Raw genomic sequence first — 17,098 nt, 5'->3', positions numbered from 1 at the left:
ACTTAGGTGTATTTCAACAACTAATTTAATATTTTATCCTCGTCTGAATTATATACCGTTAAAATAAGTTTCTTATAATTTTTTGGATTAAACACTTAAAAGGTGTTAATTGAAGAAATAATTCTCAATCGGAAGAACATAATAAGTTGTTTTTAACTCATAGTTAAAAATAATAATAGTTTCATTACGGTGTCCAAAAACCCACTCGTGGGGAATAATTCTCTAAATATACCCACTCGTGTAATAATTTACACAAAGAAACCCCTATTTATACATATACAAATCAAATAAAAAAAACTATTTTTAAATGTTAAAAATGGATATTTAAAATTTTGATGAAATGAATAATGTTTTATTAATTAAATTTTATGTTCAAATTTTAGTTTTCTAGTTATCAGGCTTTTGATGTAATTAAAAATAAATAAAAACATTAGAGATTTAATATGTTAAAAAAAAAATTATGGTTCAATCCACTAAAATCAAAATGATTAGAGTTCCAGAGGTATTTTTGTTAACTTAGAAGTCGGGTTGTAGTTGAGCCGAACCGAGTTTTGGCGTGCTCATACTCGACTTGACAGAAAATGGATGAGCTGTCCCAGTTTATAAGAAAATTATGTGATTGTGAGTTGCTTACAGGTAAGTCGTTTATTTATTTGTTCACAAGCTTTTTTCACGAGCAGCTTGTTATAATTATGTTCATGAAATTTGATAGCGATCAATTCATTAATTATGTTTATAAACAAACCCATTTGAAAATTTATTCAACACAAAACTATGTAGTTTTATTAAGAAAATAATCGAATCGAACTTACGTACATGTTCATGAATATTATAATTGAGTTTATTCGTGAGTTTGTTCATATATTTGTTCACGGACCTATAACCGAGTCTGCTCGAGCCGAGTTTCGTCGTGCTCAAGCTCAGCTTGTTTATGAATCGAACCTCAAAGTTGTGCTTAATCTTGACTCGTTTATAAATCGAACGGAATACCAAACTGTTGATGAGCGGCTTGGCCCATTTAGAGGTCTACTTAAAAGTATGGATGCTTAATTAATTCAGGCCTAATACATCGTTGGTCCCTGTATTTGTCCAAAAAAATCAATTACCTTCTTGTACTTTTAAAAAGTTCTATTTACCTCTGAATATGCTTAAAGTGATTAATTGACTCTTTGGAAGATACTTATTAGCTTTGAATTTTTTTAAAGTAATTTATTAACCCCGTGAATTCTCTTCTTACTCCGCCACATGGATTTAGTGGGTTAGTAGGTCATTTTAAATAAATTTAAAAGACAAATTGAAGATTTTTAAAATATATAAATACAATTGGCTTAAGACAAGTACAAAAACTAAAAATATATTAAGCCATTAACTCATCTTACCTTTAGTTTGGGCTTAAAACACTACAGTCTCCTCTTATCTATTTAATAACTTTTGTCATCTAAAATATTAATTGTAATATTTGTCTTTTTATTTATTTAAAATATGGTTAATTATAAATATCTATTATATAGTTTAGTCGATTTGTAGATGATTATCTGTGGTGTTTTATTTCTTTTACAAACATGGAACCATGTAGTTCTCGTCGTTATCAAAATCAATGCAAATGGATGAAATCCGTTAAGTGAATGATGTGGCAAAGTGGTATTTAAAAAAAAACGATTTTTTTTTTTTTTTTACTTTTCTTTCTCTCTCCTTCTTCCTCTTTCCTTTTTTTCTCATCTTCTTCTTTCTTTATTATTGGGTGTTGTTATACTTAGCCATCCTTAACAATCGGAAAGGACGAAAATGTCATTTCAAGTGTTGGGGTGGGAAAGGTGGCATTTTTTCTCCCTCTCCCGATACACGGACATGAGGTTATTACGTCTCACCATATAGTGAGGCGTATGAACAATACGCCGCACTTTGTGGTGAGGCGTACAAGCCATATGCCTCACCATTTGGTAAGGCATATGGCTAATACGCCTCACCACAAAGTGGGGCATATTATTCATACGCCCCGGATCCAAACAGACGCAATTTTATCCGATTTAATCAATTTTGAAGAATGAATTGAGATTTGAGAGAAATTGCTCGCTATTATATGGGGATGACGGATTGCTCGGCATTACACCTATAATCAATTTTGAAGAATGAATTGAGATTTGAGAGAGCAATAGTTTTTTAAAAATACGAGAAAGGATATTCTTAGTGAATGCATAGCTAAGTTTCCTAATCCATTTATTTTATGGATTAAGGTGCAAAAATACCCCTAACGTTTTGGGTTAGGAGCAATTTTACCCCTAACGTCTAAAATGGTGCAATTTTACCCCTAACGTTGGAAACCAAGAGCAATTTTACCCCTAACGTTAATAAATTGTGTCAATTTGAGAAATAATTCATCAAACTGTCTTCTCGGTCATGAATCTTGTTATCTACACTTCATACATGTGTCATTTTATCAATAACAAATCACAAACATTTGTTAGGATGTGAAAAAAATAAAAAAATATACTGTCTTTTTGTACGGATTAGACAAAAAAATTCAAAAAATCTATCGAATTTATAAATATTAATCTCAAATTCTATTATTAAATTATAAAAAACATGAAATTCTTTTTTTTAGAACGAATTGTTATGGAATTGGTGCAGAATAATGAATAAAAATTTATGTGTTTTATAATAGTGTCTAAAATTGATCCAATTTATCAACGTTAGGGGTAAAATTGCTCTTGGCTTCCAACGTTAGGGGTAAAATTGCACCATTTTAGACGTTAGGGGTAAAATTGCTCCTAGCCCAAAACGTTAGGGGTACTTTTGCACCTTAACCCTTATTTTATTGTTGTTACTTTTTATGTTATTGTAATCAACTACTTGAGGACAGAGTTTGTTCAGTTACTGCCAAGTGTAGGGAGTCAGGTCAGCATATCAACAAAGATTTCTTCCTTGAGAGCTTACAATAGTATCTGAACAGAATAGAAGTCCAGCCGGCCGATTACTGACTGTAGGCGGAGTAATTAAGATCATTCTCATAAACAGCTCATCGTTCATCACTAAGTTGAACCCTTCTTCTGTTATTTCTTTCATGTACCCTAATCTAATCATATCACTCCAACAATGGCTGATTCCTCTTTTGAAATCGACAATTCTTACTCCGGCCACTCCTCCAGAACCCGCCGGCAACGAAACCGGCACACAACTACTCCGGCAAGTTCACACTATCCTTCCCAGTCGCAGTCATTCACACACTTCACCTCAACTGAATCATCCCACACTTTCACTCCCCGGAGACCTCGCCGTCCTCTCCTTCCGTCCACTCCTTTTGCTGCCGATGATGATGTTTCATGGCAGGCTGAGTTATCCTGGCAGTTTCAGCCATCTGGCTGGCAAGATAACCGCTATTTAGGTGCAGTTTTTAGCCCATGGACAGCCTCCGCTGCGGCTACTCCGCCGAATAACTCTCGAGTTTTTAGAAGATCGGCGAATGATTATTATCTGGGGCATACTTATGGAGTATTTAGAAACTTTGTTAATCCACATTTTGACACTTCTAATTCTAGTTTTAGCCGTACAGTTCCTTCTGGCAGGCTTGAGCTTCAAAGCCGAGCTCAAAGAGATAATAATAATGATCAAAGCTTAGTTGTTCATGTCAAGAACTATGATTCAAATGGTTTTAAAAAGAAATCCCAAATTGGGTTTTCCAAATTGGAAGATAAAAACAAAGATCCGATCAAAAAATTCCAACCTTTGGCTATATTGGATGAAAAGGTTTCAACCTTTGATCATTATAACACACCTGAGGATACTGTAAGAGATATTCCAGGAGTGTCTGAAACTGATCATTCTAATCTCCAACAGCAATCTCGTTGGCATTCAGTTTCACATGCTTATTTAGATGTTGAGCATGATCATCATCAACAACATCATCATAATATGAGGCGTAATGATGCTTATCAATATACGCCTAGCCGGAATTACAGTGATCAATATAGTCACGGTGAAATTGATCGAAAATCGACGTTTAATGATGATGATGATGATTATGATGGAGAGGAAGAAGATGAAGATGAAGAAGAGCCACCTAGACAAGTTGGACTCTTTGGCCTCTTTAAGTATTCAACAAAGTTGGATCTTTTGCTTGTGTTTTTGGGTTGTGTAGGAGCTCTCATTAATGGAGGTGCTCTTCCATGGTTTTCGTATTTTTTCGGTAACTTTGTTAACCAGATTGCTAAAGATAGCAAAAGCCAGATCATGAAGGATGTAAACCAGGTACAAATTTCATCTAATACCTCCAAATTGTATAGAGGTTTTTGTTTAATTTGCTTAATATATGTATTGTTCATCTTTGTAATTACAGATTTGTCAGCAAATGACTATCCTAACAGCAATTGTAGTAGTTGGAGCATATTTAGGTAGGACAATCTTCAATCTTGCTTTCTTACATTTGATGATTTTGTGTAGAGTGAGACAGAGGTGTTTGAAATTTTACATTGTATGAAACAGAAATTACCTGTTGGAGATTGGTCGGGGAACGATCGGCTCATCGAATAAGAACTATGTACTTAAGAGCAGTTCTAAGGCAAGATATCAGTTTTTATGATACTGAAGTTAGCACTGGTGATGTTATGCATGGAATTTCAAGTGATGTTGCACAAATCCAAGAAGTGATGGGTGAAAAGGTTAATACATTTATTAGTTGTTTTCGGTTTCGGAGCCTAATAGTGTAATATATACAATACATTCTCAATAACATGTATGATCATTTTGTTTCTACTTATTACAGATGGCGCATTTCGTGCATCAGATATGTACTTTCATCTGTGGTTATGCTGTTGGGTTCATAAGATCATGGAAGATATCATTAGTGGTCTTCTCGGTGACGCCATTGATGATGATCTGTGGCATTGCTTATAAGGCCATTTATGTTGGTCTAGCTACAAAAGAAGAGGTATCAAAACCGACTGATATTATGAGATTCTGATTTGCATTTTGTGATATCATATTGACCTTTTGGGTTGTTATAATTGAAGGCTTCATACAGGAAAGCTGGTGGAATTGCTGAGCAAGCTATTAGTTCTATTCGAACAGTGTTTTCTTTCGTGGCCGAGGATAGTTTGGCTGAGAAATATGCTGATCTATTGATGAAATCAGTCCCTATTGGGTTGAAAGTCGGGTTTGCTAAGGGTGCAGGAATGGGTGTTATTTACTTGGTTACATATGCAACATGGGCGTTGGCCTTCTGGTATGGTTCCATCTTGGTTTCCAACGGAGAAATAAAAGGAGGCGATGCCATTGCTTGTTTCTTCGGAGTCAATGTTGGAGGAAGGTAATGATTGGTTACTTTCTCTCACAGTTGTATCATTCTAGCGATTAGAACTTATTGTATCTTCATCTTTGTTGACAGGGGATTAGCCTTGTCATTGACATATTTTGCTCAGTTCGCGCAAGGAACTGTAGCAGCAAGCAGGGTGTATGATGTGATAGACAGAGTTCCTGATATAGATCCTTACAGTTCAAACGGAAGGACACTTCCAAGTGTTCGCGGAAGGATTGAATTCAAAAATGTTACTTTTGCTTATCCGTCTCGTCCTGATTCGCTAATTCTTCGCTCTCTCAACTTGGTTATTCCATCTTCAAAGACTCTTGCATTGGTTGGTGCTAGTGGAGGTGGAAAATCAACCATTTTCGCACTTATAGAGAGGTTCTATGATCCTGTCAAGGGTAATTTTTCATAGTCTACAGGAATTCCACACTTGTATGCTTGGAATTGTATTGAATGTGTAATAAGCTTGCACGTTTTCGACATTATTGCAGGATCAATTAACTTAGATGGTCATGATTTGAAGACACTACAAGTGAAGTGGTTAAGAGGTCAGATGGGTATGGTTGGGCAGGAGCCAGTTCTTTTTGCTACTAGCATACTCGAAAACTTGCTGATGGGGAAGGAAAATGCTTCCAAGAAGGAAGCAATCAACGCTTGCATTGCTGCGAATGCTCACAGCTTCATTTCGGGCCTTCCTAATGGCTATGACACTCAGGTACTGTAAGACAATTCTCCTATCTTTTCCGGTGTATCTATGGAATTCATATTCATATAGGTGAGTTCTTGCTATTTGTTGGCAGGTAGGTGATAGGGGAACCCAACTCTCAGGCGGGCAAAAGCAGCGAATTGCACTGGCTCGAGCCATGATTAAGGATCCTCATATTCTTCTTTTAGATGAGCCTACTAGTGCCTTGGACGCGGAGTCCGAGTCTATTGTCCAACAAGCCATTGATAAGATCTCAGCAGGCAGGACAACCATTGTTATTGCTCATAAGCTAGCCACAGTAAGAAATGCCAACATCATTGTTGTACTTGATCAGGGCTCTGTCGTAGAGATCGGTAACCATCGTCAGCTAATGGAAAAGGCTGGTGCTTATTATGACCTTGTCAAGCTTGCCTCCGAAGCAGTTTCAAAACCTACAGGGGAAGATGTTGAAGCTCATAAGGCGACAGAATATCCCATACATGGAAAATCAAGTCATGATCCCAGATCAAAGTATGTAGAGGAGATCTCGAGGTCAGTCGAATTGAGACCTATGCAAGAAGAGGAAATGCAAGAAAGATTGAAGCCAAGAGGTTATAAATTGTCCGAAATATGGAATTTCCAGAGACCAGAAATGATCATACTTCTTCTAGGCTTCCTTTTGGGTATGGTTGCAGGTGCTATTCTATCTGTCTTTCCTTTCCTTCTCGGTCTAGCTCTTCAAATCTATTTCGATGATAAGGCGAATCCTACGAAATTGAAGAAAAACGTAGGAAACATCTGTGTAGCACTTCTAGGCCTTGGTGTAGGCTGCATTCTTGCTATGACAGGACAACAAGGTTTATGTGGATGGGCAGGAACTAAACTAACAATGCGAGTTCGAAACCTCTTATTTCAGTCTATACTAAAACAAGAACCGGGTTGGTTTGATTTCGATGATAATTCCACAGGAGTACTTGTTTCAAAGTTATCAATTGATTGTATCAGTTTTCGTTCGGTTCTTGGTGATAGATTGTCTGTATTGTTTATGGGAATATGTTCAGCTGCTGTTGGTCTTGGAGTGTCATTTTACCTTCAATGGAGACTAGCCCTTTTGGCTACTGCCTTAACTCCTTTCACTCTTGGAGCTAGCTACCTCAGTTTGATCATAAACGTCGGACCAAAGCTAGATAACACAGCTTATGCTAAAGCTAGCAGCATTGCTGCTGGTGCAGTTTCAAACATAAGAACTGTAACAACATTTTCTGCTCATGAACAGATTGTTCGATCCTTTGATAACGCCTTAGAAGAACCGAAGAAGAATTCAGTGAAAAGATCACAAATTCTCGGCGTGGTACTTGGTTTATCTCAAGGAGCAATGTATGCAGCTTATACCTTGACCCTTTGGTTTGGTGCATACCTTGTAAAAACAGACAAGACTGATTTCGGAGATGTATATAAAATCTTCCTCATTCTAGTTCTAAGTTCATTTTCGGTTGGGCAACTAGCTGGGCTAGCACCGGATACAACCATGGCTAGAACAGCAATTCCTTCGATTTTCGATATCATTTACCGCAAATCATTGATAAGTAATGGCAGAGAAAAAGGAAGAAAACTTGAGAGATCACAACCATTGGACATTGAATTCAGGAAGGTAACATTTGCATACCCATCAAGGCCTGAGATTATTGTTCTGAGAGAGTTTTCATTGAAAGTGAAAGGGGGAAACATGGTGGCATTAGTAGGTGGAAGTGGTTCAGGGAAATCGACAGTTGTATGGTTAATACAAAGGTTTTATGATCCTAATAAAGGGAAAGTGACAATGGCAGGAACAGATTTGAGAGATGTTAATGTTAAGTGGTTAAGGAGACAAATAGCTTTGGTGGGTCAAGAACCTGCTTTGTTTGCTGGAAGTATAAGAGAAAATATTGCATTTGGTAATCCTCAAGCTTCATGGGCTGAGGTTGAAGAAGCTGCAATGGAAGCTTACATTCATAAGTTCATCAGCAGCCTCCCTCAAGGCTATGAAACTCAGGTATGTTATACTCTAAAACAATGTTTTTTTCTTGACCACTCAACTCAAAGGAAACTAAATCCATTGAATTTCCACATTGTGCTTATTAGAATCTAGACAAAACACAATTTTATGCCTCTTAACTCTGAAATTTACATGTTTTTCTGTTTATAGAGTGTTACCGTCTGTTTAATTCAGCTGTTCATATCTATGATTTGTTGTTATTAAGTTAAATTACACCTATGGCTCTTCGATTTTTCCCTTTCTTTATGCTCCAGAACTTCAAAACCGGACACAAAAGCTCTTGGACTTTGTCCTTAATGTCTATTAAAGTTGTTTAGAAAGATAGTAAAAGGTGAACTTACTATGTGAATGGTAAGTTACTTGCTATGTGAATGGTGAACTTACTCAAGAGTAAAAGGGGTCCTAACGATAGTAAAAGGCAAAGTTTAGGGTCTTTTATCCCCGGTTTGAACCATAAAGAAAGTAAATGCAAAGTCGAGGAACCATAAGTATAATTTACCCTTGGTATTATGTGTAGGTTGGGGAGAGTGGAGTTCAGCTATCAGGAGGGCAAAAACAAAGACTAGCAATAGCAAGAGCAATACTGAAGAAATCAAAGGTGCTACTGCTAGATGAAGCAAGTAGTGCATTGGATTTGGAATCAGAAAAACATGTACAAAAAGCACTAAAGAAAGTGAGAAAGCAAGCAACTACAGTAGTGGTAGCTCACAGGTTATCTACAATAAGAGAAGCAGATATGATAGCTGTAGTTAAAGAAGGTGAAGTAGTTGAGTATGGAAGTCATGATACACTTTTGAATTCACATCTTAATGGTGTTTATGCTAGCTTAGTTAGAGCTGAAACTGAAGCTACTGCTTTTGCTTGATTTCTTATTCATTCTTGCTATTTATTGTATTCAGGCCCAACATCTTCAGTTTGAGTGATTTTTGCTTCACTTGTTCTTTTCAAAAAAAAAAAAAAAAAAAAAAGCTTATTGATAGTTGATACTAGATGAGGAAGTAAAAAGCTTGTTGAATTTTGCTTTCACGGTGGTGAAAAGTCCGAGTAAAAAGCGATTCTAAAGAATGACAATAAGAGTAGGAATGAATCGAATCCCACATTGGAAATAGAGGAGTGACCGAAAGATATTAGTAAAAAGTGTTTCTAATACAGGTAGGAAGCCGGTGTGCCTATATGATTCACTTCTAAGTAGGTGTATGCCTATATGATTCAGTTCTAAGTAGGTGGAAAGACTAGACAATGAGCGACCCTAAAGAATGATGAAGAGGGTTTTAGAATGAACTGAATTCAATATTGGAAATTGAGAAAGTAACCGGTATATTAGTAAAATAAGCGTGTGCATTTGTAAAACAATTTTTTTTATACTAGATATTATTTTCCAAATTATGAGCATAATTAAAATAAAGTAGGAATTACGATGTATGAATAATTGTATCAAATCATTATAAATAAATTCTTGCATGCAAAAAATAACATATTAATAGAATATGAACATCAATTATTCCCCACCTTTCTAAAAACTCCACTCCCTCTAACTCTAAAAGGGAAATTTGACCACATTGAAACCTATAATTCATGGACAAAAATACCCGAAGAAATTCCATGCTTCTATAATAACCAATGATTCATACACGAGGTCAATTTTGTCATTTCACAAACATAATAAGCAAAAATTGGTACATCTCTTGGCTTTAAAGCCAAGGTAAGTTGATTATTACTTGCCTGGCATGCAAAGTTATAGAGATTTTGGGCCTTCTTGCCAATGTATTGTTCCACCAAAACAAAACAAGTTTGCCTTTACTTGTAATTGTCTACCAATCTCTATCTTCCTCCCTTCAAACCTCAAAAAACTTGTAATATCTCCCTATCTATGCATTTTTTTATTCTTCACATTTAGCCTATAACGATAAGCACAGGCAGATCTAGAAGAGAGCGCGAGGATATCGATATTTTCCTAGTAAACAATGGCATCTCTCATACCAGGAGTGCTGCTGAAGCTTCTTCAGAGTATGAACTCTAATGTAAAAGTACGCGGGGAGTATCGGTCTGTTCTGCTACAAGTTATCAGCATTGTACCTGCCTTGACAGGCTCTGAGCTATGGCCTAATCAAGGTTTCTTTATAAAAGTTTCCGATTCATCACATTCGACGTATGCTTCACTCTCCAAGGAAGATAATGAACTGATTTTGAATAACAAGTTACAACTTGGGCAATTCTTTTATGTTGATAAGATGGAATCTGGAACTCCTGTTCCAATCTTGGTTGGGGTAAGACCTATTCCTGGTCGAAATCCATTTGTCGGGAACCCGAAAGATTTGATGCAAATGTTGTCGCCGTCTGAGGCAGCTCTAGCTGTTGATAGTGAATTAATCAATGGTTCAAAGGTGAGAGAATTATTGGTAGGGAAAGACGAGAATTCAAGACAGAAGATTGTTATCAAGGAGGAAAAAGCTGCTGTTGCATCCAGGTATATGCAAGGTGTTTCGACTGCGAGTCTAAAAGTAAGTCCAACGGAATCCGATAACAATGGAGCTGCTAATAAGAAGAATTGCATAATGAAAGGAAAGCAGCAAGATAATAAAGGTCAGGTATGAAAATCTTCCTTGTCAGCTGTCATACATTTTGTGCATAGAAAGGTACCTGATTATTGGTGTTAATTAGCATTGCAGGAAGCCCCGAAAACTACTACCCGAAATCGATCTGACTCGCTTTCTTCAAAGCCAGAGGTAGCTGTACCTAATTCCAGGGAGACTTTGGTGCCTTCCAAGATCACTTCTGCAAAATCCTCATCAAACAAACAGGAAAATTCAGATAAAACATTTTCACCTGATACAACACCATGGGCTTCTCTACCTGCAAGCCTTCTGAAGCACGGAAAGGTGCGCTTCGTGTATCTAGATTTCATAACTTAAATGATTGAAACACTTTGTATATTTTCGCTGCTTAATGTTCTTTGTTGTCTCATCTTGTTAGGGAATTCTGAGAAGGAGATATCTAGCTTCCACGGTAGCAGCAGAAGCCCAGAAGGAAGCAGCTGCTGCTGCATCTCTTATCAAATGGCTCAAGTAAGAACATAATTTTCTATGGTATAACATTTTCCTTTTAAACAAAGTGAATAACCCAATGTTAAAAAATTCCTGATTATCATTTGTTTCTATAATATTTTGTTTCAGTATGTTTGCGGACCTCCGGTCATCCACCTCACTAGAGAACCCCCATATCTCTCTCACCAAATTCTTCACTCTGCAACAGCTCATCGACCAACCGAAAACAACAGCTCCATTAAAGGTCAAATCGCTTCAATCATCAGACACAGAGCAACCAACCAAAAGGACCGGTCTTAGCCATGCTAAAAGTACATTAAAATCTACAAAGTCTTGGACAGATTTAAGTTCAACAGAGAAGATGGAGTGGGCAAAAGGAGACGGCACAAAAGACATGAAAGAAGTAAGGGAGATTTTATTGAATGAAACAACAACCTGGTTTTTGAAATTTTTGGAAGGAGCACTGGATAGCGGATTTCGTGTTGCTGTTCAGGAGAAAAAGGGTAAGGACAATGCTGGGCGACGAACGGAGCCGGAGAACAACCATATTGCTGTGATATTGTCTCAGCTTAAGCATGCAAATGAGTGGTTAGATAAACTAAGAAACAATTTGAACTCAGAAAATGATAATGGATTAACGGAGACTATCAATCGGTTGAAACAAAAGCTTTATGTTTGTTTACTTGCTCATGTTGATTCAGCTGCATCAGCCCTCGAGAATCGATCTGACCGAGGTTGAAAGTTGAAACAGAAAGATGGTTCAAGTTTGAGTTATACAAGTGTCTTGATTGTCAATGTAATAACTTATCTAGTAATGTATATATTGCCAGGTAAGAATATAATGAGCCCAACCATATAAGTTTGGCCAACCATCTTTTGAACATGACTTCTGAAATAATGCAATTGAGAGTCTAAAGTGTGCTACTTGTTTAGGATTACAAGATATGTAATCCTCTCACAGAATTTATAAGATGTGCAGTAAGCTGACTTAGAAAACGTCTAAAAGAAACTATTTTAACTCTGGAAACAGGAAAATATTTACTTAAGATAAGTACCTAGAATTTTCATCTTGCAGCAATAGGCCCACACTTCAATTTCTGTTTTCTACTGTCTCAGGGTGACAATTTCTGACATAGTAACACGATTTACACAAACAACCTGTCTTACACAGCACAAATGACATAATATACAACATGTAGATAACATAACAGATTTTAACAAGGTAACCCGAATTTGCCAGCCCTTTATGAGAGATTAAGTCCAAGATGGAGAGACAGGGCACATGCAAAACTATCAGACTTTATGCTGATTTATTTAGCATGTGCCCTGCTTCTCCAGCTTTGGCTAAACCCCTGCAGTTCTGCAATTCCAGTTGAACACAATATGTAAACTTTTGTTAATTGATGCTTTACTTAATGTGCTTGGTATGGTTATTATAGATGTTTCTGAATGTGGGAAAATCTAATTTGGGTCCAACAAATGTTCTTTATGAGCATTTGTTGGTGAGGGAGTGGTTGAACACTTAAACTTGTGGGTTACTGATGGCATAAATATAATTTCAGAGGAAAATACAACCTTGGCTGAGTTACTGTTGGAAGTTAGGCTGCCAAAGATAAGTTGGTTAATGGGACACTTTGCACTACCAAATGCCAGCAGAAAGCAACTTTTCATAATATATGGCAGCCCACCCACCATAAAGGAAACCCTTTTACTTTTGGAGCTTAGACTCTACAATTTTATATTGGAACAGAATAAAAACAAATATAAGAATAGCATTCAGTGGTTACAGAAGGATCTAAATGACCCTCTGCGACATGTTTTGGCAACAAAAAAACAAGTTTCTTCTATAGACCCTCCCCATAGAACAGATGGTTCACAGAAAAACTAGGATAACAACCATAGTATTTACAATCACTTGAAACAGCTTCCGGTGAATTCAAGATTTCAGTACTGTCTGAAAGTCAGATTAAGACGGCCTGGTTTAAGATTTGTTTCTTGAAGCAACAAGTTAGGGGCCTTGTCAGGGTCAACTGAATGTACACCATGAAAAATATGTCTAGACTTTCCACCAAAAATCAGAACATCTCCTGATTCCAGCATAACTTTCTCAGCATCGTCTGCATTTCTGCTGTCACCATATAGAAACTCTCCGGTGCCTCCAATTGAAAAAGATACCACGGGCAATCCTTTCTTCAGACTTCCTTCGCTTTCATCTTTATCCTGCATAGGTAATCAATCAACGATTTTCAGCAGGAAAAAGGGTTCATTAGTTGAATCAATGTAAGATGCAAAATAAATCACATGAATTGTGTAATAATGGCTGCACAAAACAGCAAGTCATTTTCACTACAAACCTGATGAAGGCCAAGGCGACCACTTGCTGAGTAAAAATTAACGATACAGATGTCCGGTGACATCCATGGAATAATATTTTCTACATTGCTTCCTTTTGAGTTTTTTTCCACGAGAGCACGGGAATCTTCCATAGCTCTTTCAACCAACTGACGAAATTCAACAGGGATAAGAGGTGGTTTGGCCCCATCTTCTGGCCTACATTCCCCATACTGACTTGTATTGGGGTCCCAATTCTTACCGAGGCACATCATTTTTAAATTTAGTTTTGCACCACTGCAGTAACTAGGTTGGTAAAAACCCCCGACACCCAACCCAAGTTGTCGGCATTGCTTTACAATTCTCACCTAGAAACACATCAGAGAGAAAAATAAGTTAAAAAGACCAAGAGCAAGCCACTCCAATATTTCATACAAAACAAGCTAGCAACTAATCAATTGTCAACAGAGAATACAGCCGAACCTGATCAGCCACAGACAAGTAACCTTTTAAAAGAACCATCCCTTGTTTTAATATTTCTCCTTGTACTTCCAAACCGCGTTTAGCATCAATACGCTTTTGTCTATTTATATCACGTAAAGGACGATTTAGCACAACTCCTTCAGTCTTGGGGGTGCAAATATCAAAAGGCTTGATTGCTTGAAGATTATCCGAATGCCCCGGGTTACCAGGGCTTCCAACACTCTTAGCACATTGTTCTCGAGATGGCAGATCTGCACCATCAGAGTGTATGGATGGATGAGATTCAATCTGAACGGTGTTGATATCTTTCGATGAGAAATTACGATGCAATGTACTTGGATCCACAGCCCTCTTTACCATCGGTTTATCAATATGAGCTTTTGTTTCATCAAGTTGTCTCACCTTCGAATTGGAACAAGATAACGACTGAACTTCTGTTTCATCAACTTGTCTCTCCTTGGAATTGAAAGGAGCAGACGACTGTGCAGAATCTAAAGCCTCAAAACAATCGAATTGTTTTGAGTCACCACCACTGGCACTTGAAGCATGTTGATTATTCTTGACACCTTCTGTATGAAAAGTCTCATCTCTTGGCTTCCTTATCCAAGCCATATTAGGTCCAGGATTGGAGGAAGTCTGACGACTCTCTGGCGACATATGGTAAGCATTTTCCCTTCTACCACGTGAGATTCCACCTCTACTGCTGAAGGAACCATCGGAATAACTCCCATCCGCACCAGACATCTGGAAAGAGCAGAACAAATAAAATCAGGCCCTAAATTCATAGCATTGCCCGTCTCTTATATATATACATCAGATTGACTAAACATGTTGGTAATCTAAAAACAGACTGAGGAAAACATTGATACATATCACGTAGTAAAAGAAAAGGAACGAACTTAAATGTTCTGCCTAAAATCCCATGGAGGTTATTTCACTAAAATTCTAGATAAAGAATGATTCCCTACAAACTCACTTTTTGTTTAAAAATTAATCTAAATTGGGTCCGAGTGTTTCAGAAGAAATAATTAATTTAGATTGGGTCTTTTTTCATAGATCAAGGAGCCGTCATTGGTAGTCTTGAATTCGCCACCCAAACGGAATATGAACACGTAGTTAAGAAAAGCCATGACCTGGTTTAAACAACCAAATGGTTCAGAGCAAGCAGATTCAAATCATTTAGAGAAAATACATATGAGGACAGGACATCATTTACAGTAAAATTTAGCAAGTATATTCATTCATTTTAAAAGAAATTAATATTACTCTCTAATTAAACTGTTTACAAGTTAAAACAACAATTAATGAACACAAACAAAATGAAAAACCTATGAAATGAAGCCCAGAAAATTACCCGAAAAAAACCTAATGGGAAACCCAGAGCAACCGAAGTAAGATAACTTTGCTCTTTGATCAGTATAAGAACAGTCCCAGAATGCCATTTGGACTAAAATTAGGCTGAATCTCATTCCAACACAGAAACCATTTTGCAGGAATTTCATCTGTGGCCCAGAAAAATTCCCCCCAAAAAAAACCCTAAATTCAGAACGTATCAATTCATTCATATTACCTTAATAATTCAAGTTGGATTCTATAACTAAATAGAAACATAATCTTATACTGTCGAAAACATGAAGTGGCTTACGCCAAGGGGCCGAAACCATCCATGTAGGATAGTTCCGGTGACCGGAAGGCCTGTCCCTCCAGCCACCCCTGCTTAAGCGCATGAGCTTTTCATAGGAAGAAAGGATCAAATAAAGGATAAAATACAGTCAAATTTAAAACCATTACGGAGAGAGAGAGAGAGATTTATTTACATGGCGATTACGGTGTTGAAAACGGCCGGAAGAAGGCGACGAACGCCCCCTGGGACTGTCATAACTTCGAGCGCTTGGAGCACGACCAGGATTCATGGTCGATGTAAGGGCAAAGCAGAAGCTAGTTTTGGCGGGAAAGAATATTGATCTTACGAAGAAATTGGAATTGACACAGAGAAATTGCAGTTAAATAGAAGAAGGAAGTTTAATGGCGGTGAATTGTGACTGTGTCTTTTGGGTTTTTCTTTCCTTTTGTTGATTTGCTCTTTCATCTTCTCCAATTTCATAAATAATTACTTTTCCCCAAATCAATAGCTGCTCAAGTTAAATATGTATTTTTCAATTTGTTCTTAATTATTTCAACCTTATTTCTATTTGAACCGATTTAGTAATTAAATTTTTATTGGATTAAATTATGTATCATTTAGAGTTTGGGCCGATATGATAAATTATCAAAAGTTCTCACTCAAATTTATAATTCTGTAAAATTAATTAGATTTATAATTAATTAAATGATTGTGTAATTAATTATAATCGATCACGAACAACGTCGTTTTATATATAGTCTCATAAAGCAATTGATAGATAATATAAGTTTCGTTAAGGAGTCTATGAAAATTCTGAGGACAGAGCATAGGTGGAGAGAGCATAACTTAAAGAAGCAAAAAAAGGTGAACATGTGTGGGGATACGCATGCTTCCCCAGCTTGTTCTACGAGATATCACATCATCCAAACCTGTTCAAGGAAAAGAGAGGCCTCGGAAGAATCTCAGTTTAGGTCATTCGAGGAAGATCAAAGGAGAAACATGTTAGTCCATCATACCGAAGATATTATCATTCACCTATGCCTCCAAAGCAAGTTCCAAAGCCTAAAGGCTCTAGATCCCCGAAGAGGCATCGAGGCATTCGCCACGATTCCATTGAATCCTTGATTTTATGTTATGAAGCAAATCGCAAAATGCTAGATACGTCAAGATCTCCAGATCGATGAAATCAACGGTCGAAGCTGAGGCCGAAGATCGAGGAGGCAACTTCCTTAAAAGAATATGTGTACAATCTTATTGGGAAGGAGCCTCGTCATGCCATGAAGGACGAAGGATTAGAGTCAATGTTGCCAGAAACTACGAATGTGGACATTACTCTTAGCGCTGAAATCATGAATCAACCTATGCCTCGAGGATTCAAATGTCCACTTCTCAAGGTGACCCCACTCTTTATGTCAAAAACAATTCTCAGGGCCCTCTAGATTACGACGGCTACTTATGCCCTCATGTGTCCGTTAGTTTCAACAACTCTAAGAGATTCGGTAGCATATCGGTATGATCAATTGTTACTAGGCTACATCAAATCGTTCAAACAAATGTCAAAGGAGTTTGCTTATCACTTTATCACTTCAATTCTTGA

At 37.2% G+C, this 17,098-nt stretch overlaps 3 protein-coding genes across 3 annotated transcripts; 2 read left to right on the top strand and 1 right to left on the bottom strand.

Moving 5' to 3' along the window:
• The first annotated feature begins 2,894 nt into the window (after positions 1 to 2,894).
• On the top strand, positions 2,895 to 8,953 carry LOC136224657 (ABC transporter B family member 3-like). The gene is made up of 9 exons (XM_066013050.1): positions 2,895 to 4,245; positions 4,334 to 4,388; positions 4,480 to 4,655; positions 4,760 to 4,924; positions 5,007 to 5,302; positions 5,381 to 5,697; positions 5,791 to 6,014; positions 6,100 to 8,016; positions 8,537 to 8,953. Exons 1-9 carry the CDS (start codon positions 3,094 to 3,096, stop codon positions 8,882 to 8,884), a joined length of 4,650 nt encoding a protein of 1,549 aa, XP_065869122.1. The 5' UTR covers positions 2,895 to 3,093; the 3' UTR covers positions 8,885 to 8,953.
• Positions 8,954 to 9,766: 813 nt separating this feature from the next.
• LOC136223598 (uncharacterized) lies at positions 9,767 to 12,157 on the top strand. The gene is made up of 4 exons (XM_066011697.1): positions 9,767 to 10,607; positions 10,689 to 10,898; positions 10,993 to 11,084; positions 11,193 to 12,157. Exons 1-4 carry the CDS (start codon positions 9,984 to 9,986, stop codon positions 11,800 to 11,802), a joined length of 1,536 nt encoding a protein of 511 aa, XP_065867769.1. The 5' UTR covers positions 9,767 to 9,983; the 3' UTR covers positions 11,803 to 12,157.
• Positions 12,158 to 12,619: 462 nt separating this feature from the next.
• LOC136224781 (uncharacterized) lies at positions 12,620 to 15,975 on the bottom strand. The gene is made up of 4 exons (XM_066013198.1): positions 15,695 to 15,975; positions 13,878 to 14,621; positions 13,418 to 13,762; positions 12,620 to 13,283 (listed from the first exon to the last, which is right to left on the bottom strand). The coding sequence occupies exons 1-4, from the start codon at positions 15,788 to 15,790 to the stop codon at positions 13,008 to 13,010; spliced, it is 1,461 nt and encodes a 486-aa protein (XP_065869270.1). The 5' UTR covers positions 15,791 to 15,975; the 3' UTR covers positions 12,620 to 13,007.
• Between the last annotated feature and the right edge of the window lie 1,123 nt (positions 15,976 to 17,098).

Source organism: Euphorbia lathyris, chromosome 3, assembly GCF_963576675.1.
Source record: "Euphorbia lathyris chromosome 3, ddEupLath1.1, whole genome shotgun sequence".
NCBI lineage: Eukaryota > Viridiplantae > Streptophyta > Magnoliopsida > Malpighiales > Euphorbiaceae > Euphorbia > Euphorbia lathyris.
Note: the sequence above shows the minus strand (reverse complement) of the source record. Positions and strands in the feature narration are given on the sequence as shown.